The following is a 26,187-nucleotide window of genomic DNA, read 5'->3' as shown; positions in this document are numbered from 1 at the left end:
AACTGCAATTGTTCACAGAAGCAAAAAACCTGGGCTTTCTCCCTCAGAGAGGCTGGTGGTTTCTAACTGCTGATCTTTCAGATTACAGCCCAACGTGAAACCACTACACTCTCAGGGAAGGCAAAGATATTTAGTCAATGTGTTAGGATCAAGTAGTATAATGCTTAAAATGAAACTGTTGGGCTTTTCATAATCACGGTTATAATACCTACGATTTTTGAGGGCCCATCATGTTCCGAAAACATGCTAAGAATTTGCAAAACTATAGTCTAATTTTAATTTCTACAACAATCATCTGAGATAAATATTCTTATCCCTGTTTTTTAAGTTGAGGCCTAGAATCTTTAAATAACTTGTCACACCGTAAAAGCTAGGAAACACTTCTTAAAATTAATGTGTAAACAATAATAAAACTATGCTTTCTGCATAATACAAAATAAAATTTCCCCTCAAAATATTTACTGAAAGATTGATATATACAGATAACTCGATGGGTTCTGAGGAAAGACTGGTAAAAGGGAGAAATGAGGAACCGATTGTCCTCTAGTACAATTAAAAATTGTCATTTTAGTCCTGACTTTTTTCTCAGTGAAATGTCTAACATGCACAGGAATGCTGAAACACTCTCTTTCAAAGGGAGTTTCCCTTTTACAAATATGATCCTTTTATTTCTCTATTTCTGTGCTCATAAAATTATAAAATTTGAGCTTTTGTTCTATTTCCAATTTTTTTAAGAGGAAATATAAAAAAATTATTAAAAAAATAAAATGTAAGTGAAAATTCAACTTTGAACATTTCTCCGTTTGAATTTTTTCAGCTTTGTTGCTGAAGGAGTGCTTCAAATCCTCATACACCACAACTTTTACGTGTTTGAAATCCAATCTCCAGGAATCTGGAAAGTACTGATAATTATGCCATTTAAATCATTTTTACATATCTATGCAAAAATGAACCGTATTCTGTTTGCATTTCAGCACCTGAATATAGATCTATATTTTTCACAATTGAACATACAGGCAATTTTCTTGCCCTATGTTCTTTCTACAGCATGGAGGTGCCACCTTGAGGCCCAACTAGAGAATGCATGGAGAAAAGGCGAACGAGTGAATGGGACAACCAGGGGAAAGAGCTCAAGGAGAGATGCTGGGATGTAGAGTGGACGGGCTGGGATGTAGAGTGGACGGGCTGGGATGTAGAGTGGACGGGCTGGGATGTAGAGTGGACGGGCTGGGATGTAGAGTGGATGGGCTGGGATGTAGAGTGGACGGGCTGGGATCCTTACAGAAGCCAACTGTCTCTTCTTTCTCCTCAGAGCTTCCGGTGGGTTTAAATGTCGGCCTTTGGCTTAACTATCACACCACCAGACTCTTCTTTTAATGGGATGCTGAGCAATTCAGTTGTAAATCTGTTTACATCTTAAAACTCAGCATTTTTCTCACACCTATTTTTACCTCCTGAAACATTTCATTACATGAAACAAAAACATTTTGTGCAAAAGATTAATTCATGTCAGTTTGTTGTTTTTCAGATTTAGCCAAGTTTCTAAATTCATTTGAAAATATTATTTTGGTCAATGGAATGAAAATTTTACCTACAAATTTTGATTGTCAAAGTGACTCTCTTAAAGTCCAGAACTTGCACAAGTAGCTGAATCCAATGAGGAAAATGTAGCTGAAAGTCCCAATGAAATATCATTAACCTGCCCCTATGAGGTGGTACCATTCCTAGCTTCATAACGCAATTGAATGTTGTATCTTTATCAACCAGTGATACTTTATAAAAGCTCTAATTATGAAGAAATTTGATATTACGCTTCTATTCTTCGGTTTCACATCAAAGTAATTAGCAATTCTCTACCCAACTAGATGCAGCTGAGAGGGAACTTCAAGGGGAACTTCCTAATGATACCTTGCATGTGAGCCCAAACAAATTCAACACCACCACCAGCCTGGCGTACTGCTTATGCACTGGGCTGCGATCAGCAAATCCAGCGGTTTGAAACTACAAGCCAGCTCCTTTAGAGAATGATGTGGCTTTCTATTCCCATAGAGAGTTCAGTCTCGGAAACTCACAGCCAGATCTCCCCTCTCCTGTATGGTCCCTATGAGCCAGCGTCAACTCAATGGCAGTGAGTTTGGTTTTTTGGTTTGGACCAGTCCTATACAGGATGTAAACACAGTAGCGAGAGCAAAAAATATCCACAGTCATCTTAGACTTGAGCTCTTTGCCCTGGCTTCAGTTGTATGCCTGAAACTTCATTCTAACTTTTGGGGTATTTCTTCCTTAGACTTTGCAGTTTGTGAAATATTTAAATATACAAGTAGTTGGTTTTAATCCCCTTCAATTCAAAAGAGATAGAGTACGCCTTCATTCCCTCCCATTCAATAACACACACACAAACTTTACCACATAAAATATGCTTGTTGTCCTCAAGTGAATTTTCATTACATCCTTAAATCTTAAAAGAATTACCAATAAATTGCCTAGTGGATTTTTTCTCATCTTTCTCTTCTTCATAATTTGTCATATTATAATGTTAGCACATGTAAATTTTATTTATTTTTTTATTATTGTACATTGATGTCCCTGGAAATTCAATGAGAAAGTAAAGCGCATTTGTTTTATCTCGGTCAGAGCAGGTACATCATACAGAATTTATATAATTATGTTACATCAATAGAAGCTTCCAATCATTTATCTCAGTAGTTGTTTGACGAGATGTGAAAATAAAGTTAAGTTTTCATTCCTCTGTAATTCCTTGCTTCAGTCCCCTCCATCCTGTGTCACACAGCGTTTCATGTTCTGTTGTCGCTTCTTGCTAGACCTTGTATAATGAAGGTGATAACTTCCCTCACTTCACTAGAAGGGGAAAAAGACCGTACATTTTTGAGTTTACCCTCACTCTTCACCCTGCGCCTAGAGGGTGAAAATGTACTGTGATGAGAGTAGCTGGGAAGATGAAAAAAGAAATCACTGCACCGTGAGAAATTTCTGCCAACAAGCCCAATGCTGATGACAGGACCCGAAGAGCGCACATTGGAGTGGAGTCCATCGGGCATAAGGACGCGCACGTGAGGAGCAGAGGGAGGAAGGAAATATATGCATCAAGCACCTTAGAACCTGTTCGCCTACAAAACGTCTTTCACAATTATTCCAGGTCTCTGAGAATGGTCTCTCTCTCTCTCAGATACCAGTTTTAGAGGCGACCCAGTCACGGAAGGCGGTCACTCTGGTATAAACCCCGGGCTTATTCGGCTCCCCACATTCATCTCCCCAGCTTACGATGCCAGCAAGATACCAGATATCCCTAGAATTGGGGCTGGACAGTGGTCCTCCGGAGTCACCCTGAGGGGAAAGGAGAGATTACTAATTAATGATTCTGGTCACTACAGAAGAAGTTTCCGTTTCCAACATAAGAGTTTGATGAAATGGTTATTTTAAAATCGCCAGTGCGTTTAAATGCAGACGTTCGCCTTTGGATATTCGCCAGGTATCGGCGTAAAAAGCAAGCCCCAAATTCCTAGAGAACTGGCTTAATTCCAGGTTCAGTCTAATGAGCTTGAAGGCCCCTCCTCACCAGAGACCAGCGTTCTTAGTTGATACGATATATAAAGCAAATATAATTCTATCGGCTACCAAGCAGGATTGCCTCTTTATCAGTGTGGCATAACTCCCTGCCCACAGGTGAAGCTTCTATTCCTGAGGAAGAACAGGGAAGGTCTTCCCAGTCACACACCTGGGATTTAATGACCTGTCTAAATCAATTGCAGTCTTATCAACTCGGCCTCATTGCCACCCACACGTGTCAGAGAAGAACTGTACTCCGAAAGATTTTCAAATGGCTGGTTTTATTGAAAGTAATTCTTCAGACCTCTGTTCTGAGACAGCTCTGCATGAACTCAAGATCCAAACGTTCCGTTACTGGCCTAATACTTTGACAGTTGGCACTGGGCACTCCATCTCAATTGATTTACTTGTTAATTCTCCTAATAGTACCGAATCAGAGGATTATTCTGAAAATTATGTATGTAAGACAGTGATTGTATAGTGGTTAACAGAAAGTCTAACATAAGGCAGAACTTAATAAATACATTGTGTCTGTTTTGTGAATTCTAGAGGAATTATTCTTTATGGAGAACATTCAATCATTGCTCAGCTAGTAGTCTCTGGTTATTGACTATCCATTAAGTGTTTACCATTCTATGAAACTCTTAATTGACATTAAATTAATTCATGCATTCCTTGCAATAAACCATAGAAAGACATTTTATTTTATCCATTTTTATTTTCTGAAATTAAAAAAAATTGTTTAACTTTCCTGTGGTGACATATAAGAATTTGAACCCAGAGTTCTCTAACTCAGAAGTGCAAGGTGTTTTCACTTACATTACTCTACCTTCCTGTGTATTGCCTTATATTCTTATGAAAAGAGTACTAAATATCCATAATAGATTAACTTAAAGTAATTTTTTATAATTTTCAAGTCAAATAAATAATAAATATCTACTAATGCTGAATGTGCTTCACACAATGGATAGATGGGTGGATTGTGATAAGAGTTGTATAAGCCCCAATAAGATGATTATTTAAAAATCCATGGTAAATATAAGGGCTTTTTCCTTAAAGGATACTACAGTAAAACCTGTGTAAGGCAAAAACTTGTCAGAGAATCTCAGCGCATATTTTTTTACTAACAGATTTTAAAAGTGGTAAGATTACAATATGTCAATTTTGGGAAACTTGTAAACTCAGAAAAAGCAAAACAGTATTGTCAGGTAGAAAACAAAACAGCAACAACAACAACAACAACAGAAACTCAGGGACCTGTGAAGACTAACAAAATACTGAACAAAAGGAAAATAGAAATAAGGAAGAAGGTAGGGTAAAAAGCAATACTCCAAAATTAATGGCTGAAAAATCCCCAATTTTGGTAAAAGACATGAACCTACAGATTAAAAAAAAACAAGCAAATGCCAAGCAGTATAAATCCAGAGAATGGCATCCTAAGAGGCATGATAACATAACTTCTCAAAACTAAAGGCAATGAAAAAAATAGTCTTGAAGGAGGGACGAAAAAAGTGCATCTCATTTTAAGGGGAAAAAATTGGACTGACAGAAAAATTGTCTTCAGAAACCATGGAGACCAGATGAATGGGATTAAAGAATAATTAATGAATCAGTTTTCTTTAAGTGCTGAAATTAAAATATTCAGTCTCAAGTTCTACATTCTATGAAATCATCTTTCAGACATGAAAAGAAAGTAAAGATTTTTTTCAACACTAAAACCAAAACCTAAGACAATTTGTTACTGCCATATCTACCTTAAACAATGGTTGAAAGGAACAATAAAAGAAGAAATCTGAGAAACTTAGGAAGGAGAGAAGAACAACAGAATAAGCAAACTATGGGTGAATACAATAGACTTTACCCTGTTATATTTTCTATGTTACACTTGACAATTAAACAAAAATGTTGTTCAGTGTGGTCCTCAATCTGAGTAGAGAAAATATTTACTGTTTATGTTTATTAATATTTAATAATATAAATGGGACTTAGGGAGAGGTAAGTTTTCTATTCTACACTTTGCCCAAATTGGTAAACTATTGGCATCTCTAGACTGTAATGAATTAAACATATAATATCTAGAAGAAGCACTAAAGCGTTTCCACCAAGGGATCATCAGAAACACTATGCTGTTGCTATTGCCAGGTCCCCTTGAGTTAGTTCTGACTCATAGGGACCCTCTGTGCATCAGAACAAAACACTGCTTGACCCTGCGACATGACCACAAACACTATAAATACATACAAATAGATTTCTAAAATAAGATTGCTGTGTGATTCCATTAACGTTACAGTCTCTAAAGGACAAAATTTTTTAATATGTGGAATATATTAATAATTGTCAGAGATAGGGGGAAGGAAGAAAATAGATATTACTGTGAAGGAAGATCTTTGTTTTGTTAGAATAGGTCTCCATCCTGACTTTGGTGATGGTTACATGAATCTAAACTAGAACCAAGCCCAAACCCACTGCTGGTAAGTCAATGCCAACTCAAAGTTGACACAATAGGAAAATCTAATTTCTCCCTAAAATTTCACAGATTTTAAATCTTTATAGAACCTAACTGTTTCATCCTTTTCCCAGATGTGGCTGCATGTGTGAACAGCGAACCTTTTGGTTTGCAACCCAACATGTAAGCCCACTGCACCACTTACACAAATCTCATGTGATAAAACGCCTTTGATCTATCAACACACATTGTAGCAAGTCAGTTCCCTGATTTTAAAAGAAAAAAACAGTGACCCATTTCTGTAAAGATTATAGACAGGTAATCTTCATGTAACTGTCAATCACATGATAACTCTTTTATGAAACCTTAACCCATGGGGTTGCCATGAATCAGAGGCTGATTTGGCCACCACTAACAAGACCAATCATTATGTTTGTGGAAATTAGGTGTGGAATCTTTGCAACCTTCTATAATATTTCAAAATTAAATGTCACCCAAAAGGCATGTGCCACACTAATAAATAAAACTTCTTACCTGGCACGCATCTTTATTTCCTTTCAAGGAGCCGGCGCATAGCATTCTGGGAGTTATGGCGCCATTGTAAGCTCGAGGCTCATTGCAGGTTCTAGTGTCTATGAGATCCACCTGTACTTGATGAAGTTGATTTTGACTGCTTCCTAGAAGGAAAAAATACCATCACTGTATTTGTTAGTATACATATGAAGAAACTTGGGAGGGAAATTGTGGGCATTTTCCATTATCTTTCCATAAACTTTTTGAAACCCCTGGTTTATTATATAAATTTGGAGAAAAAAAACTCTCACTCTCTGCAATTGAATCAGTTCGGACTCAGCGACTCTCTAAGCAGATTAGGAATTTCCCTGTGGGTTTCTGAGGCTGTAAATTCTCATCTTTCATGTGGCTAGCAGCCCAGTGCATAAGCCCCTAGGTAACAAGGACTCTAATTTGGAGAGTCCTTCCATTCTGATTGGATAAGATAGAGATGCAGACTCTTGTTGTTCTTGTTGTTGTTGTTGTTAGGTACCACTGAGTCCATTCCAAACCATAGGCGCCCTGTGCACAACAAAATGGAACGCTGCATGGCCGTGTGCCATCCTCACAACTGCCCTGTGCCTGAGTGTCCATCCCTCTCCTGGAGAGCCTTCCTCTGTTTCATTACTCCTTCACTTTGAAAACCAGGATGTTCTTCTCCAGGGACTGGACTCTCCTGACAATATGGCCAAAGTATGTCAGATGAATTCCCACCATCCTTGTCTCGAAGAGGCACTCTACACACACTTCTTCCAAGGCGGATCGATTTGTGGACCTCTTAGCTGTGCACGGTACTTCAATGTTATTCTCCAGCACCACAATTCAAATGCATCCATGCTTCTTCAGTCAATGCCTAACTTTAACAAGCATACAAGACGATGGAAAATACCATGACTTTGGTTCAGACACACTTTAGTCCTCAAAGTAAGATCCTTGCTTTTCAATATTCTTTTTTTTTTCTGCCGCTTTTCAATATTCTGAACAGGTTTTGTGCAGCAGATTTACCTAATGCAATGAATTGTTTGATCTCTGGATGGCTGCTTCCATAAGCAGCAATTGTGTATCCAAGCAACACAAAATCTTTGACAACTTCGAACTTCACTCCATTCACCATGATGTTACCTATCGGTCCAATTGTGAGGATTTTAGTCTTCTTTACATTGAATCATAATCCATACTGAAGGCTGCAATCCTGTACTTCATCAGCATGTACTTCAAGTCCTCCTCATTTTCAGCTTACAAGGTTGTGTCATTTGCATATTTCAGGTTGTTAATAACCCTTCCTCCAATTCTGATGGCACATTCTTTTTCATATAAGCCAGGTTCTCTGATTATCTTACCAGCATATGGATTGATCAAGGATGGTGAGAGGGTACAACCCTGATGCACACCATTCCTTATTTAAGCCATGCAGTATTCCTTGGTTCTGTTCTCACAAATTGATCCATGTGCAAGTTTCTTGATCCATGTACAAGTTCCTCATAAGCAATTGATCCATGTACAAGTTCCTCATGATCACAATAAAGGGTTCTGGAATTCTCATTCTTCTCAAGGTTATCTGTACAGTCCACACAGTCGAATGTCTTTGCAGAGTCAATGAAACACAAGCAGACATCCTTCTGCTAGTCTCTGCCTTGAGCCAAGATCCATCTGCCATCAGCAGTGATGCCCCTCATTCTACATTGTCTTCTGAATCCAGTGGGAACTGTGGCAGTTCTCTCTCAATACACTGCTGCAATCATTGTTGGATGATCTTCAGCAAAATTTTCCTGTGTGAAATAGCAATGATATTGTTGTGTGTTTCTGCTGAGTCACTGTGTTAGGCCAGGCTGACTAGAGAAACAAATGCAGTGACACACATATGTGTACAAGAGAGAGTATGAAGAGGGGAGTGCAGAGTGGAGACCCAAAGATCATTTGTCGGCCACTGGAAATCCCCTTGCAGAGGGATCTAGGGGAGGAGATGAGCCAGTCAAGGTGCGATGTAGCACCGATGAAAAATACAACTTTCCTCTAGTTCCTAAATGCTTCCCTCCACTCCCCCCACTATCATGATCCGAATCCTACCTTGCCAGTCTGGCTAGACCAGAGGATGTACACTGGTACAGATAAGAACTAGAAATACAGGGAATCCAGGGTGGATGATACCTTCAGGACCAGTGGTGAGAGTGGCGATACTGGGAGGGTAGAGGGAGGGTGGGTTGGAAAGAGGGAACCGATTACAAAGATCTACGTGTGACCTCCTCTCTGGGGGACAGACAATAGAAAGTGGGTGAAGGGAGACATTGGGCAGAGCAAGATAGGACAGAATAATAATTTATAAATTACCAAGGGCTCATGAGGGAGGGGGGAGCAGGGAAGAATGGGAAAAACTGATGCCAAGGGCTTTAGTGGAGAGCAAATGTTTTGAGAATGATGAGGGCAATGAATGGACAGATATGCCTTATACATTGTATATATGTATGGATTGTGATAAGAGCTGTATGAGTCTCTATAAAACATTTTTAAGTAATTATATATCAAGAAAGCATCCAGCCAGTCCAACTCAAGTTCATAAGTCTGATAATAGTCCATGAGCCCCTTTTCAGATTCCTGAAGTCACGTGCAATGATGCAGAATACAGGAAGATCACAGGTTAGTAGTCGCAGATTCATGTAGACCCAAGGTCAATGGGAGCACGGCGGGGTTCCGGCGGCTCTCAGGGTCAGTGGCAGAGCAAGAGCCATTCCCAGGGTTCTACTTAGAAGAAGGCCATGCCTCCAAGGTGACAGCATTTGACTGTGAGCTGATTGACAGGTCTGACTCCACTCCTAGCCAGGAGCATCTAGTAGATATAACATTATCTAACTATGATAATCACCTTTCTTTGGAATGGGAACAACTATGGATCTCTCCCCATAGTCTCATAAGATACACATTTTTTCAGATAGTGTAATGCTAGAAAAGAGAATGCTCACCAAATTTCTTCCCAACTACTTTAATTGTAAAGATGAACACCTCAAGTTGTTTAACTAATTTCCACCCCAGTGCTTAACTTACGCGATAATTACAGTAGGGAAATGTGGCTTTCTGTTTCTCTATGAGCTCCCCAATTTAGTCATTAACGCTAATCTCCAAAGGGTAGAAAGACACCTTTTCCAAACACCATTTTTACAGTGATAGGAAGGCACTCACAGTAACCCAAGGCTTCAGGAAATGTGTGTCTTTGAAAAACATAGTTCACTAGGAGAGTCTGTCTTGACCATGGGCATATGACAACCAATTAGTATATTTGGGCATGACATTCCATTGTTTCAAATGCATTATTTTACTTTGATTTGCCTTTCTGTTCAGATGCTCACCATCATTTTGCAATGCTCCAAAGCCTGTCACAAACATTTGTTGCCCGGGGTGGAACTCATGAGAAGCATCAGGAAGGCAAATTCTGTGGACCGCATTTGAGTAAGGCACGGGCCGAGAAAGCTCTGCGACTGCAATGTCATAGTCGTGAGATGGGGAGTTGTATTGCTCGTGGACAATTATCCTCCGGAGGCCGTACTTCCTTTTGGAAGGTGTTAGTGTCACTCCAAAGGAAGCAGTCCACCTGCTCGGATCCTTATACCTGAGGATCAAGAAGGAAGAAGAAATCCTGCTTTACCATGCCTCCAATAGGAAAATTTTATGTTCAGTAATGTGGTGTGCGAGTGTCAGAATGACATCTTCTTTTAAAAAGTGTAGCTTCTCTGTGTACTAAAAAAACTACTTTCCAATCTGATGATCAGACTCAATGGTCAAATCACAGATGGAAATACCATGATGGCATATTTCACCAAGTCACCCAGTCCCAAATCATGACGTATTTGATGACTGTGAACATCATTGACTCCACAGAAACATCTGGAAAGCATATTCTATGCAGATTGAAGGAGAAAAGTGTATTTTATGTGCCCCATCATCTCCTACCCACAAACATATTTGTACACCTTACTGTGAAAACCACAGAGGCTTTCAATAATTTAGCAAAGTGGTACTATAAAATGGACACTGTCTACTGTGTGTCTCTGTGTGTGTGTGTCTGTGAAGAATGAGAACATAGGGGGAGCAGGGAGGGAGGGGGAAAAAAGAGGACCTGATGCAAAGGGCTTAAGTGGAGAGCAAATGCTTTGAGAATGATTGGGGCAGGGAAAGTGCAGATGTGCTTTATACAATTGATGTATGTATATGTATGGATTGTGATAAGAGTTGTATGAGCCCCTAATAAAATGTAAAAAAAAGAAAAGAAGAAAAAAAAGAAAATGATTAGGGCAAAGAATGTACAGATGTGCTTTATACAATTGATGTATGTATATGTATGGATTGTGATAAGAGCTGTATGAGCCCCTAATAAAATGTTTAAAAAAAAGAAAACAAAACAAAAAGAATGAGAATATGATAAGAGCCCCCAATAAAATGATCTTTAAAAAGGAAAGAAGAAAGATTCAGTACTTACGTCTTAAAGCAGTGAGCAGCACTCACAAGCCACGTTCTGCTAATCAACGTAGCACCACAGCGGTGGACTCCATCCCACCGCAGGCTAGCTTGCCACGGCCATTCACCTTCTTCTGCCTCTGTTCCACCAACAATCCTGAGACCCTGCCCGGTAGATTTGCTCCTTCGAGTGCCACAGCCTACCAAGGAAAATGATGTTAAGCCCCATGTTACTTATAATATGTACTCCAATAACATCATACACTTACTCTTGGTATTGCCATTTCTTAAACTGTAAAGCTTCATTTAACTCCTGTTCTTTAAACATTCAAATCAATTGTTATCTCCTCTAGAATACATTATGTAACTGCTTTCCTGTCCCTAGACTGGATTAGTTGTGGACTTCACAATGTTGCCACATTTTTTTAATTGCGCACACGTATATATAGAGAGAAATTCATCTTTCACTTGATGTTTAAATCAATTATGAATTAACTAACATTCTAAACTAGTGAGTAGCATGTTTCTTCATATTTAAGATAAATGTATAAATGTGTTGTTTCCATAAATATTAAGCATATTAGGTATAGAGCTAACATTTTTGAAATGTAGATGAAGATACTATTCAGGTCTTTGCTAGCTTCATTAACACATGCCACCAACTCCATAAAATTGCCTGTCATTCCCAACTGCTGAAGACAAAGCAGGTGAATAAGCAAATGTGGTGAAGAAAGCTGATGGTGCCGGCTATCAAAAGATATAGCATCTGGGATCTTAAAGGCTTGAAGATAAACAAGCGGCCATCTAGCTCAGAAGCAACAAAGCCCACATGGAAGAATCACTCTAGCCTCGTGCAATCATGAGGTGTTGAAGGGATCAGGTATCAGACATCATCAGAACAAAAAAATCTTATAGTGAATGAGGGGGGGAGAGTCCAGAGTGGAGACCCAGAGCCCGTTTGCAGGCCACTGGACATCCCCTTACAGAAGGGTCTCCGAGAGGAGACCAGCCAGTCAGGGTGCAATGTAGCAATGATGAAAAATACAACTTTCCTCTAGTTCCTAAAACAAAGAACGTGAGTTGTGCACAAAGCAATCAAAGTGCATCTGTAACTTTTACATTTTAGTAAAAATCTTGAACTTACAACTGTTCAGATAGTTATCTGTTTCTGTCTTGTTGAGTTCTGAAATACATAAAAATGATTAATAGAATTAGTTTAGCATATCATAATTATATGAACCCTCTCAAGGCTTCAAATAAATTACTGCATAGTTGCAGCAATTAGGATATGAATAACACAGCCCAGTTTTTCATAAGCATAGCATGTGTCCTGCCTTTGGAAAAAACATTTGTGTGAGCAAGAGCCACACAGGAGTATCTTTGTAGTACAGATTTCTGTTCCTTTGTCTCAGTAATTCTTATTAAGTAGGTCAAAACTAAAGCCCAGAAATCTGAATTTCCCCTTGGGGGAAAGACCTATCTACACCATAGTACTGATTTCCCAGATGTGATAATATTGTCACTGACCCTTCTTTCAGATTATTTTAATATACTCATTGTCACATTATCACTTTGAAACAGAACCATGTGGCTTCTCTATAACAAGCCTTGCTCCTATTAAAAATAATGTTATCCATTTCTAAATATTCTTTCTGCTGCTAAGGTTTTAGGAATACAGTTTATCCTCAAAATGTCATTCAACTTCAGCCAATAGACTCTTAACTTGTTGAATTATTCCTCTTCAAACCTTAAACAAAATAACGGATACATAAAACTCTAAGCTCTTGTGCTTTCTGACTCTCTTGGAATATCACAGGATGAATTTGTATCTTCATAAAAGTGGCTAGTCTGACTAAAACGTGCAATAAGTATAACATATACAGTAGATTGCAAGACCTTATTGTTAGGTGCTCTTGAGATGCTTCCAACCCATAAGACCCCTGTGCACAACAGAATGAAACACTGCCCAGTCCTGTGCCATTCTCACACTTGTTCCCTATGCTTGAGCCCATTGCTACAGTCAGAACATCAACCTATCTTCTTGAGAGCTTTCCTCTTTTTCACTCCCCCTCCACTTTACCGAGCATGATGTCCATCTCCAAGGGCTGGGCTCCCCTGACCACATGTTCAAAGTATGTAAGATGAAGCCTCAACATTCTTCCCTCTAAGGAGTATTCTGGACATACTTCCTCCAAGAAAAATCCATTTGCCTTTTCAGCAGTCCACGGTACTTTTAACACTCTTCTCCAGCACCACAATCCATTCAGATGCATTGATCCTTCTTTGATCTTCCTTATTTAATGTGCAACATTCAAATTCATATGAGGCAATGGAAAATACTTAGTTCTCAAAGTAACATCCTTGCTTTTCAATGCTCCAAAGAGGTCTTGTGCCATAGATTTACCTAATACAAAGTGTCTTTTCATATTTTGACTGCTACTTCTATGAACATTGATTGTGGATCCAAACAAAAGTCTTAGTAACAACCAAAAAGAATAAAAAACAAAGCATTAAGTGTTTCACATTAACTATTACTGAAATGATATTATATTGGATTATTGTTGTTCTTTTTGTTGTTGGGTGTTGTCAGATCAGTTCTGAGGCCTGCTGTATTGATGTTGTTGTTGGGTGCTGTCAAGTCAGCCCTGATACTTAGCAGATCTATGTTCAACCACACAAAGTACTGATGGGTCTTACACCATCACAGCCTTTCCAATGTTTGAGTCCACCGCAAAGTGTCAAATCCTCTACGTTTTCAGCAAGCAAGGTTGCATCATCTGATCATCAAAGGTTATTAGCAAGTCTTTCTCCAGTCCCAGGTCAGTGTTCTTCTTCTCAGGGTCCAGGTTCTCACATTACTTACTCAGCATACAGTCTGAATCAGCAGAGTGAAAGAGTCCAATTCTGCTGAGCACTTCTCCTGATTTTAAATCCTACGGTATTCCCTTTTCTGTACAAACAGCTGCCTCTTAGTCTATGTATAAGTTCCACATGAACACAATGAAGTGCTCTGGAATGCCCTTTTTTCTCAATGTTACTTATAGTTTATTATTATCCACACAATCAAGTGTTGTTGCATAGTCGATAAAAAGGAGATGGACCATGTATTTCTTTGTGTGTGTGACAGTCTTAAGTTATTAGTTTTTGAATGATGAGCTGATACCAAGGGCTCAAGCAGAAAGCAAAGGTTTTGAGCTGATGGTGGCAACAAATGTACAAATGTGCTTGACATAATGGATGTGTGTAGGGATTGTGATAACAGTTGTATGAACCCCTAATAAAGTGATTTTTTAAGTTATTAGTTTTTGAAATCAGTACTTTTGAAATGGAAAACCACTTGACCAAAAATTTGTCACAGAATTTGAATACCCATTAAACAAAATTTAACGAAAAACCAACCAAACAAATAAAAAACAACCAAGTAAATATGTTTGTGACATTCTCCACTTTCAGCAAAGAGTCATCTGACATCAACAATGATAACCCTGAATTCAATCTCTTACAGTTGATGCAACCATTTTTAATTATCATATTTCAATTACCATATATACTCAAGTATAAGCTGACCCGAATATCAGCCAAGGCACTTAATTTTACCTCACAAACTGCATTAAAAAAATGCGCTGAGAAACTTGGCTTACACACGAATATATATGGTATCTTTGGCAAATTTTAATTTTATGTGGTATTACTAGTACTATTTGATAATCTCCACATTCTGTTGGGTCACTTTTTTAAAAAAATGAGCACAGACAGGCTTTTGAATTGTGGTGCAGAAGAAGAAAGGTGAAAGTACCATGGAATGCTAAAATGATTAACCAATCTGTCTTGGAAGAAGTACCACCAGAGTGCTCCTTAGAGGCGAGGGTGGTAAGACTTCATCTGATATACCTTGAACATGTTGCCAGGAGACACCAGTCTGTGGAGAAGGACATCATGCTTAGTAGAGAGGTAGTGAAAAAGAGGAAGGCCCTCAACAAGACAGACGGACACAGCAGCTACAACAGTGGGCTTCAGCATAGGAATACTTGTGAGAATGGTGCAGAATCAGGCAGTGTTTTACTCTGCTGTACCTAGGGTTGCTATGGGCTGGAACCAACTCAATGGCCCCAAACAGCAACAACAACATGAAACTTTTCCGGTCAGTTATCCAGATAGCTCTCTTCCAAAGTTCCTGGAAGAGGGAGTGCTACATCAGCTTGTTGGAACATTTCAATTTGCAGTCCATTTATTTTCCCATTTTCTTCTCATACTTCCTGCTTTGTCCAAGATTTTTCCCAAATAATCCTTCAGTATTTCAATTTGAAGATTGAACTTTTCTTCAATTCCTTCTGACTGAGATATGCTGAGTTCCTTCTTCCTTTGGGTTTTCTAGCTCTAGGTCTCTGCACGTTCCATTATAATAGTTTACGTGGTCTTCTTGAGCTGCCCTTTGAACTGTTCTGTCAGCTCTTTGACTTCACTTTTTGCTTTAGCTACTCTATGAGCAAGAGCAAATCTCAGTCTCTCTGACATATACTTTACTCTTTGTCTTTGGTCTTTTCTTTCTTTCCCAGTTTTCAGTGGCCTTCTGATTTATTCATATATGATATTCTTGACAATATCACACAACTCACCAACCATTCAGTCAGCAGTCTTCCACATTCAGCATAGTAAACCATGTGATTGTCAGACTCAAATTAGCCAATCGCAGCTCAGTTCAGCTCACTCATGCCTGGGATCTTCATTTTTATGCATTTTATTCAATTTTTGATGACCTCTAATCTTCCTAGATTTATTCTTTGTATATTCCATATTTTAATTGGTAATGGATGTTTGTAGCTGTTGTGTCTCATTTTGAGTCAGGCATCAATAAATACAGGCTCTTAAGTGTTTACTCCACCCAGGAAATTAAGATCGACTCTACCATGAGGAAGCAGCTCTTCCCCAGAGGTATTTTGAGTGCCTTTCAACCTGGGGTTGTTATAATATGCTTATGTTTACACAACACTGCGCTGTCATTGCCATTGACTCAGTTCAGGCTCATGGGAACCCTACATATCTGAGTAGAGCTACGCCCGTGGGTCTCTGAGGTTGTCATTCTTCAAAGGAGCAGAAAGTCTCATCCTTCTCCCTCTGAGAAGCTTGCTATCAGAAATCCAACTCTTAACTCGCTGTGCCACAAGGCATCCTTTTACATAGTCTGATGTTGTCAGGTGCCGTGGAGTGACACTGTGTGCAATGTAACAAAACACCCCCTGGTCCAGCACCATCCTCACAATTGTTATGCTTGACCCCTTTGCTGCAGCCACTGTGTCAATCCATCTCTCAAGGGTCTTCCTCGTTGTTGCCACTCTACTTTACCAAGCGTGATGGACTTTTGTAGGCACCGGCCTCCTGATAACATGACCAAAGTACATGAAATGAAGTCTCATCATCCTTGTTTCTGAGGAGAGTTCTGCTGTACATCTTCCAGTGCAGATTTGTTCGTTCTTTTAGCTATCCACAGTGCTCTCAATATTTTTTTCCAGCACCATAATTCAAATTTATCAATTATTCCCTAGTTTTCCTTAATCAGTGTCCCATTTTCATATGTTGAAACACTGTAGTTTGGATCTGGCACACCTTAGTAATATGTACATGCTTTTCAACATTTCAAAGAGGTCTGCATAACAGATTCTCCCAATGTAATGCATTGCTTGATTCCTTGACTCCTGCTACTTTCGGCATTCATTGTGCACCCATGCAACCTGAATTACTCGACAGCATCAATCTTTTCTCTGTTTATCATGACGTTAGCTATTTTCCTATTATGAGGATACTGGTTTCCTTTACTTTGAGTTGTAACTCATATTCATGGCTGCAATGCTTGAGCTTCATCAGCAACTGTTTCATGACCTCAATTTTAGCAAGGAAGGCGTGTCATCTACATATGGCAGGTTTAAATAAGACTCCCTCCCATCCTGTTTCCCCATTCTTTATATAATCCATGTTCTCTGATTATTTGCTCAGCATATAGATTGAACAAGTACGCTGAGAGGATACAATTCTGATGCATACCTTTCCTGATTTTAAACTATGTCATATTCTCTGGTTCCTTTTACAGGTCTACATGAGCATAATGAAACTTTCTAAATTCCCATGCTTCTGAAGGAAGGTTATCCAGAGTATATTATGATCCATACAGTCAAATGGTTGTGCATATTCAATAAAGCAAAGTAAAAATCTTTCTGGTATTCTGTTTCAGCCAAGATTTATCTGATGTCAGCAATGACATCTCTTGTTCAATGTCTTCTTCTAAATCTGGCCTGTACCTCTGGTCGCTGTCCATGTACTTCTGCAACCATTTTTGGAGGATCATAAGCAAAATTTTACTTTTGGGTGATATCAAAATTTTTTCTCTATAATTTTTGAATACTGTTGCACCCCTTTCTTTGAAATGGGAACAAATATAGATTTTTTTCCAGTCAGTTGACCATGTAGCTGTCTTCCAAATTTCCTGGTATAAACAACTGAGTGCTTTGTTGTCGTGTTGAAATTTTTCAATCGGTATTCCATCAATTCTTGGAGCATTGTTTTGTAGCTAAAGTCTTCAGTGCAGCCTACAGTTCTTCCTTCAGTACAATTAGTTGTTAATCATATGGTACCTCTCAAAATGATTGAATGTTGACCAGTTCTTTTTGGTACGGGGACTATGTATACTTTCCATCTTCTTTTGGTGTTTGGTTCAATATTTTGAACCTGCATGGTTCAATATTTTTTGCCCATAGAATCTTTCAATGTTGTAACTCGGGGCTGGATTTTTCCTCAGTTCTTTTAGATTAAGCATGTCTTAAACTGTTGGGCATGCCTCTTTGGTTGCCTAACTACAGTCTTTGCATATTTCATTCTAATATTTCACTTGGTCTTCTTGAGCTGCCCTTTGAAGTGTTCTGTTCAGCACCTTGACTTCATCATTTCTTGCATTTGCTTTAGCTACTCTATGATCAAAATAAAATATCAGAGTCTTTTCTGACATCCCTACTGATCTCTTCTCAGGTCTTCTATCATTAATGTTCAGTGGGTCAAATCTACTCTTCGGATGTTCTCAAAATTCAAATGAGATATTCTCAGTCATATTTTAGCTTTTGTGAACTTATTTCAAATTTCTTCAGCTTCAACCTGAACTTACATATGAGCAATTGATGGTCTGTTCCACAGTCGGTCCCTGGCCTCATTTTAGTTGCTGTTATTGAGCTTCTCCATAGTCTCTTCTAATAAATGTAGTAATCTTCATTTCTGTCTGGAGTAGCCCACTTTTATGGTCACTGTTTGTGTTGATGAAAAATGGTATTTTCAACAAAGAAGTTATCGGTGTTGCAAAAGTTTATCATGCAATCTCCAGATTTGTTTCTATCACCAAAGCCATAGATCCAACTACTGTTCCTTCCTCGTTGCTAACAACTTTTGCTGTCCATTTGCCAGTAATTACAACGCATCTTGGCTACATGTTTGATGTGTTCTTCAGACTGAAGAATTTGATATTCTTCAATTTCTTCATCACTAGTTTTAGTGGCTCTTGAATAAATTTGAATAATAGTTGGATTGTTTGGATTTCCCTGTATGTAGATACATATCCTCTCACAGACAGGATTGTATTTCAAGATAGATTTTGAAATATCATTTTAATAATAAATGTTATCTCATTCCTCTTGAATTTGCTATTACCAGCATAGAAAATCATTTGATTGTCAGATTCAAAATATCCAATACCAGTTCACAGTTGGACATTGAATAAGAAAGACTGAAGAAGAATCCGTACATTTGAACGATGGTGCTGGTGGAGAATACTGACAATATCATAGACTGCCAAGAAAACAAACAAGTCTGCTTGGAAGAAATACAGACAGAATTCTCCATGGAATCAAGGATGGAGAGACTTCATCTTACATATGTTGGCCGTGTTATCAGGAGAGACCAAGATTGGAGAAGGACATCGTGCCTGGTGAAGTAGAAGGGCATCAAACTAGAAGAAGACCCTCTTCAAGATGAATTAGCACAGTGACTGTAATCATGGGCTCAAACAAAAGAGCAATTGTGAGGATGTTGTAGGACCAGGCAGTGTTATATTCTGTTGTACATAAGCTTGCTATTAGTTGGACCAACTCAACTTCACCTAACAACAGTGTCTAGAATATTGATCTTTATGCAGACCATTTCATTTTCTATGACTTCCGATTTTGATAGATTTATATTTTGCAAATTCTTAATATTAACTATTAATAGATGTTTGTAGCTTTTTCTTCTCATTTTACATAATATAGCTACTAGAAAGTTTAAGGCACCCATACAGCTGACTTGTGTATTATTAGCCAGCACTGTTATATAGAATAACCATCCCCTAACCAGAACCTTGTTTCCACTGAAGAACGCATATGTTTCATTCATACTTACTAAAAATCCAACTCCATCATTTTTTCTGACAACTCCCTTCCCCAAATCAAGAAAGGACTGGGAAATGCTTCATTTACACACAACATGTACATCACAACATTTCATCATTTCATTTACAGCAAAGCTGACTGACTCAAACAGAGGTAAAAATAACAGCAGAGCTAAAACATGAGACCCAATTTAGAAAAAGAAATTTTAGCCACAAGTTAATGAAGGGCTTGTATGGAAAACAAGCTTATGATAGTTTTAGAAATTAAAAATTTTTTAAGTTTTAAAAATTCAGTAGTTATTAGTTTCCAACGCATTTTCTGTTAATAATACATTCCCAGAATTAAAGGATATTAAAAATTCCCAAGATTAAAGCCAATTTTGAACTATTACATGTAAGGAAATAAATTAAATATGAGAAATATACTTACTTGTAATTTCTACTGATTCGGGATCTAACTTAGGGGGCCCTGTAGCGTATTGCAACTTCTCCTGCAGAACGCGTTGGATACTTTTATTTATATTTTGGAGATCCTCGGTAGAGCGGAATTTAAATATTAGCAGCATGTGAGCTAACACTCCATGATCCCCTTTACTGTGGATCAATAAAAAAGGAGAAAAGTGTGACTTTCAAAATATAACCCAATGTAATTTCTGGTAATACCAAAATCAGGTTTTTTGTTGTTGTTTTTTCCCTGACATTCATGGAAACAAACATATACACACACAACCCTAAATACAACTTGATACATTCAGCATATGTCCTTCTATATTTCTATTTGGAGCCATATTCAACTCAAACCCTTTAAAATATGTTAGTATACTCATGGGTCCTTGCATTTTAACCAAACATCTGGTTAAGGAGATGGTTATTAATATGTGTGTGTGTTTTTAAAATAACCTTTGAAACTAACATTTCTCTTGTTAAACATTCAAAATTGTTAGATAAAATTCATGGTGGATATAAAATTTATTGTGAGTTTTGCTTTCTGGTATAATTCCCAGTGCTTTTCCCAGAGTTTACATTCAGTTATCTCTTCTAAGCAACCTTCAAGCACTCCTAAATAACTACTAATCTTTATTAAGCCAATTCCAAATATACTTTGAAGCTGGAGAATTACTTCATCTTATGGTTATTTGGCTGAATGATTACTAACTTAAGAACTAATGCAAAAGAATCATCCTTGACTCCTCTTTCTCACTTGCTTCCAACCATTCTTCCCTCCATTCCATGTGCCAAAGAATGTGCCTCCTCGGTATCCACTGCATCAACCCATACATTCAGGAAGTGCAAAGGAGAATTTAAATTAGAAATGTATCTTTGGAGGACACGTTTGTTAATCTATTATAAACTTGAATATCTGCACTCTGATAAAGAGTCTCTACTTGTAGGAATTTAATTTTCATATACTCTTAATTCGTAATCCTTAAAAGTAACTGCATCTTTCCAATAAATTCACTGTTCTTCTGCACAATCAAATGAAAGACTACAGAGGCCCAAGGCTAGAACTTTTTAAGTGCTGAAGAACTGAACAAAGTGGAAAGTGATTTAGAAAGTAAAATTGATGCCTGCACCCATTAACTTGGACCAGTTAACAGCATGATGATAAATGGAGAAAAGATTAAAGTTGTCAACGGGTTTATTTCGTTTGGAGCCACAATAAGTATTTGTCAAAGCAGTCATCAAGAAATCAAAAGACATATCTCACTGGGTAAATTTGCTGCACACACTTCTTTAAAGGGTCAACGATAAATTAAGTACTTTGAGGCCTAAGGTGCCTCTGAGCCACACGGTGGTATTTTCAGCCACCTCATATACATGTGAAAGCTGAACAGGTAAGTATGCTAAGAGAGGAATTGATGCATTTGAATAATGATTACGGTGAATAATATTGAAAGTACAGTGGACAGCCAGAGAACCAACAAATCTGTCTTAGAAGTACAACCAAAACGCTCCTTGAAAGCAGGAATGGTGAGATTTCATCTTATGCCTTCAGAGGGACTAGCTGCCAGGAAAAGGCATCATGCTTGGCAAACCAGCCGGTCATCTAATGAAAAGAAGATAGTCAACAAAATGGATGAGGCCAGTGGCTGCAACAATGAAGTCAAACATAGCGAAAATGTTGAGGATGGCCCAGGATCAGGCAGGGTTTTGCTCGTTCTGTTGTAGGTGGGACTGCTATGAGTCAAAATCAACTCAAAGGCACCTTGCAGCAACAATCATAGACATTAAGTGGATTATAACTCATAGCAACCCTGTGGGACCGATTAGAATGTATTTTGTTTATTATAGAAACATACTGTGAAGTTTTATTATAGAATCAGAGTGACAAGAACAAGTGATCCAAAATTAATGGCAAAGAAGGTGTAGGAGACCTGCTAGGTCTTGATCAGGGTCAATGTAACAGAGAAGAATGACTGAAACCCAAATGAAGGCTGAGCATGATAGTGGGACGAGAGGAAAGTAAAAGGAAATAGGGGAAAAAGCTAGGAGGAAGAGGGCATTTTAGAGGTCTAAATACACTCATGTACATATGTAAATATATGTATATATGATGATGGTAAAATAGATCTGTGTGCATATATTTACAGTTTTAGTATTAAGGTAGGAGATGGACATTGGACCTCCAGTCAAGTACTCCCTCAATGCAAGAACACTTTGTTCTATTAAACTGGCATTCCATGATGCTCACCTTGCCAACAGGGTTGCTGAAGACAAATGGATGCATAAGCAAATGTGGTGAAGAAAGCTGATGGTGCCTGGCTATCAAAAGATATAGCATCTGGGGTCTTAAAGGTTTAAAGGTAAACAAGCGGCCATCTAGCTCAGAAGTAACAAAGCCCACATGGAAGAAGCACGCCAGCCTGTGTGATCACGAGGTTTTGATGGGATCAGACATCAAAGAACAAAAAAATCACATCATTATGAATGAGGAGGCATGCAGAGTGGGGACCCAAAGCCCATCTGTAGGCAGATGAACATCCCCTTACAAAAGGGTCAGAGTGAGGAGACGAGCCAGTCAGGGTGCAGTGTAGCAACGATGAAATACACAACTTTCCTCCAGTTCTTAAATGCTTCCTCCCCTCTCACTATCATGATCCCAGTTCTACCTTACAAATCCGACTAGACCAGAGGATGTACACTGGTACATATAGGAACTGGAAACACAGGGAATCCAGGACAGATGAACCCCTCAGGGCCAGTGGTGAGAGTGGCGATACCAGAAGGGTAGAGGGAAGGTAGGGAGAAAGGGGGGAACCGATCACAAGGATCTACATATAACCCCCTCCCTGGGGTGTGGACAACAGAAAAGTGGGTAAAAGGAGACATCAGGCTGTGTAAAATATGACAAAATAATAATAATTTATAAATTATCGAGTGTTTGGGAGGGAGGGGTGGGGAGGGAGGGGAATGAGGAGCTGATACCAAGGGTTCAAGTAGAAAGAAGATGTTGAAAAATGATGATGGCAACAAATGTACAAATGTGCTTGACACAATGAATGGATTGTGATAAGAGTAGTATGAGCCCCCAATAAAATGATTTAAATTAATAATAATAATAAAATTTGTAAAGAAAGAAAACAAGTGTCACTTTCTCCCTTGCAATAACTGGGTTTCATTCACAGTCAAGTGCTTAACTGCAGTACCACGAGAGTTCACTGATAAAATTTCTAGTACTTAGCTATTTATAAAGTGTGAGGGACCCTGAGGGGTTGGCCCCAATCCCAACTGCATGGACGCCTTCTCCCCTCCCAGAAGAATGCACTTCAGAGGACAACACTGAAATTACAGTTCGGGGAGAGGGTACCTCTGATCAGAGCACATAGGGGCAAATGAAGAGGGAAGGAGAGAGTGGAACACATCCTGGTCCACCAAGCCCTGAGGACAATATTCCTGCTCAGAGCAGCCAGTGCACAGAGAGGACCATATGGCCAGCCCCACTATGAGACACAATGTCCCTCATTGAACCATAGCACTATGGGGGACAACACAGGAGACAGTGTGGGAATTGTGCTTAATCTGACCCCATCACACTGGGGCGAAACACTAAGGACATGCAACAGAGCTGCAAGGGGAGCAAAGCAATGAAGTCCCCAGGGAATACCAAAAACAGTCTTTGGGGCCACAGTGTGCCATCCCATCAGACTCAACTGGAAAACACTCCTAAAGGTCAACAAACTGACCTGCAACTATTTATAGGCTTTTCTTTAAAAAAAAAAAAGTTGTTGTTCTGTTTCATTTGTTTTGTTTTGTCTTCCTTTGTTGTTTTGTCTGGCTTTGCCTTGTTTTTGTGCTTCTTCCTGTCTCTGCATGTCTACCTAGGCAGGATAAACGATTCAGAAAAGAAAACAACCGGGACCAATGGTTCTGGGGGGAAATGGGAGAGGGAGAGACTTGAGAAAGGAAGGGGGGTGTCAAAGTATGAGGGACCCAGGAAAGGAAAAGAATGTATGATGTCTCCCAAATTTCTCATTGAGGTGACTAAGTACTTCCTCAGTTAGGGAAGTTTCTATGGCACTTTCATGTGACAATGTTCATCATCAGGCAAATAGTTCTAGAAATAAATAAAATAATTGGGAATGGCATTAGGGATTTAGATTTTTTTAGGGTGGTTGAAGACACCCGAAGAAAGTGAAAATATAATGATCAGAGAAGTAGATACAGATTTTTTAAAAAGAGGCAGTACGGAATTTTCAGGAGAATGTAGTCAACACAGCATGCCGCAGCTGTCATCAAAGGCTTGAATTTTTATCATTGAAATAATAATGAAAATCATTCTCCTTATCCTATGTTTGAAAGTTCTAAATAATGGAAGCTAGTACATTATTTAAAGCCCTAGCATAGCATTTGCTCAAAGATCCTATGGACAAAATACAGAATGCTGCAGCAAGCATCCAAAGAAGATGGAAAGAACAGGCAGGTGTGCTGTGCCAAGGAGAGCGCGTCAGCATTACACCATTTCAGGAGGTAACATTTTAGCCAGAAAGAATGGTACTGAAGTAAGAAATGCAGGTGGCACGGAAAGCATCAATGCAGGAAGGCTAGAACAAGGCTCTAGGAGTTGGTGGAATACCAATTGAAATGTTTTAACAAGCTATGAAGCACTGAAAGCACTCCCTTGTCTATACCAGGAAATTTGGGAGACAGCTATTTGGCCAACTGACTGGAAGAGATCCATATACGTACCTATTCCAAAGACAGCTGACCCCAAAGAATACATAAACTACAGAACAATATCATTAACATCACATAAAAGTCAAATTGTTGTTGATGATCCTACAACATTGGTTGTGCCAGCACATTGACAGGAAGCTGCTAGAGGTTCAGGTCTGACTTAGAAGAGGTCACAAAACTAGGGATAGAATTGCTAAAGTCAGATGGGTCTCAGCTGAAAGCAGAGAATATCTGAAAGATGCTTACCTGTGTTTTATTGACTAAGCCAAGGCATTAAACTATGTGGATGAGAACAACCTAAGGATAGCCTTGAGAAGAATGGGAATTTCGTTACTTTATTGAGCTCGTTTAGACCTTGCTCGGGTACAAGGGGCGGTTGTCCAATCACAGCATGGAACGCTGCACGGTTCAAAGTCAGACTAGATGTGTAGAAAGGTTGTGTCTTCTCGCCACACTTATCCCATCTACATGTTGAGCAGGTATTCAAAAGGCTGAATTATATGAAAAAGAATACAGTATCAGGACTGGACGAAGGCTTAGGAGCAACCTGCAGATGGCACAACCTCCGTGAGAAAGTGAGAAGGACTTGAACAAGGATAGCTGCCTTCAGCGCGGATTCCGACTCAATGCTAAAAACACAAGCATAAATCCTCCCAACTGGGCCTCTAGGTAACATCGTGATAAACGGGAAAAACTAAAGCTGTCAAAGATCAAGGCTCATGGAAGCAACAGTCAAGAGATCAAATGATGCTCTGTGTTAGGTAAATCTGCAACACAAGGCTTCTTTAAAATGTTGAAAAGCAAGAATGGTACTTTGAGGACTGAGTTGCTGCTGACTCAAGTGGCAGTATTTTCAATTTCCTCATTTGCATGTGAAAGTTGGACATTAAGTAAGGAAGACCAAAGAAGAATCGATGCATTGGAATTACGGTGCTGGTGAAGAATACTGAAAGTCCCATGGACTGTCCAAAGAACAAAAGATTTGTCTTGACAGAAATGCAACCAGAATGCACCTTACAAATTTCATCTCACAAAATTTAGACATATTGTCAGGAGACACCAATTCCTAGAGGAAGACATCATGCTTGGTAAAGTAGAGGGGCCTGGAAAAAGAGGAGAGGGATTGACACAGTGTTGTTCGCACCTAGAAGCCACTGTGAGGACAGGGCCGGACCAGGCAGTGTTTCAGACAGTTGTTCACCGGGTTGCTGTGAGTCAGAACTGACTCACTTGCACCTAACAACAACCTAGTGCTTTGTTTAAAATGTAAAGCTCTGGACTTCTCTCCTTATTGATGGGTGATTAGACCTAATGTGTTCTCAGCTATATATTTGAAGTAGAAATGCAATAGAAGCAAGTTGAAAATCAATGAAGACAAGAAGCAAAGCTAGAGATAAACCTCGTTGACAACATTGTATTACATAGGGCAGGACATACACGTTATTAAACCAAAGAATGTAGGTCAAGTTTCTATTTCAGCGACTGTCCTATTTCCCAAAGAACCATATTAGAGCGTAGCCACCAACTACACTTCTGCCCTAGTTACCGTTTCACAATGGCTTACTTTGAGTAAAGCGTGGTGCTCAGCTACCAACCAAAG

The 26,187-nt window shown here is 39.0% G+C and overlaps 1 protein-coding gene across 1 annotated transcript in view; it reads right to left on the bottom strand.

The window, feature by feature from the left end:
* Positions 1-3,183: 3,183 nt before the first annotated feature.
* The window catches only part of LOC142442424 (transmembrane protease serine 11E-like), a 35,869-nt gene continuing 12,865 nt past the window's right edge, over positions 3,184-26,187 (bottom strand). Inside the window, exons 5-10 of the mRNA XM_075543566.1 lie at positions 19,843-20,006; positions 12,156-12,194; positions 11,034-11,211; positions 9,907-10,166; positions 6,548-6,690; positions 3,184-3,345 (exon numbers count right to left, since the gene is read on the bottom strand). Coding sequence (XP_075399681.1) covers positions 3,184-3,345; positions 6,548-6,690; positions 9,907-10,166; positions 11,034-11,211; positions 12,156-12,194; positions 19,843-20,006 — 946 coding nt within the window. The remainder of the gene's footprint in view (positions 3,346-6,547; positions 6,691-9,906; positions 10,167-11,033; positions 11,212-12,155; positions 12,195-19,842; positions 20,007-26,187) is intronic.

This window comes from Tenrec ecaudatus, chromosome 3 (assembly GCF_050624435.1).
Source record: "Tenrec ecaudatus isolate mTenEca1 chromosome 3, mTenEca1.hap1, whole genome shotgun sequence".
In the NCBI taxonomy this organism is placed as follows: Eukaryota; Metazoa; Chordata; class Mammalia; order Afrosoricida; family Tenrecidae; genus Tenrec; species Tenrec ecaudatus.
Note: the sequence above shows the minus strand (reverse complement) of the source record. Positions and strands in the feature narration are given on the sequence as shown.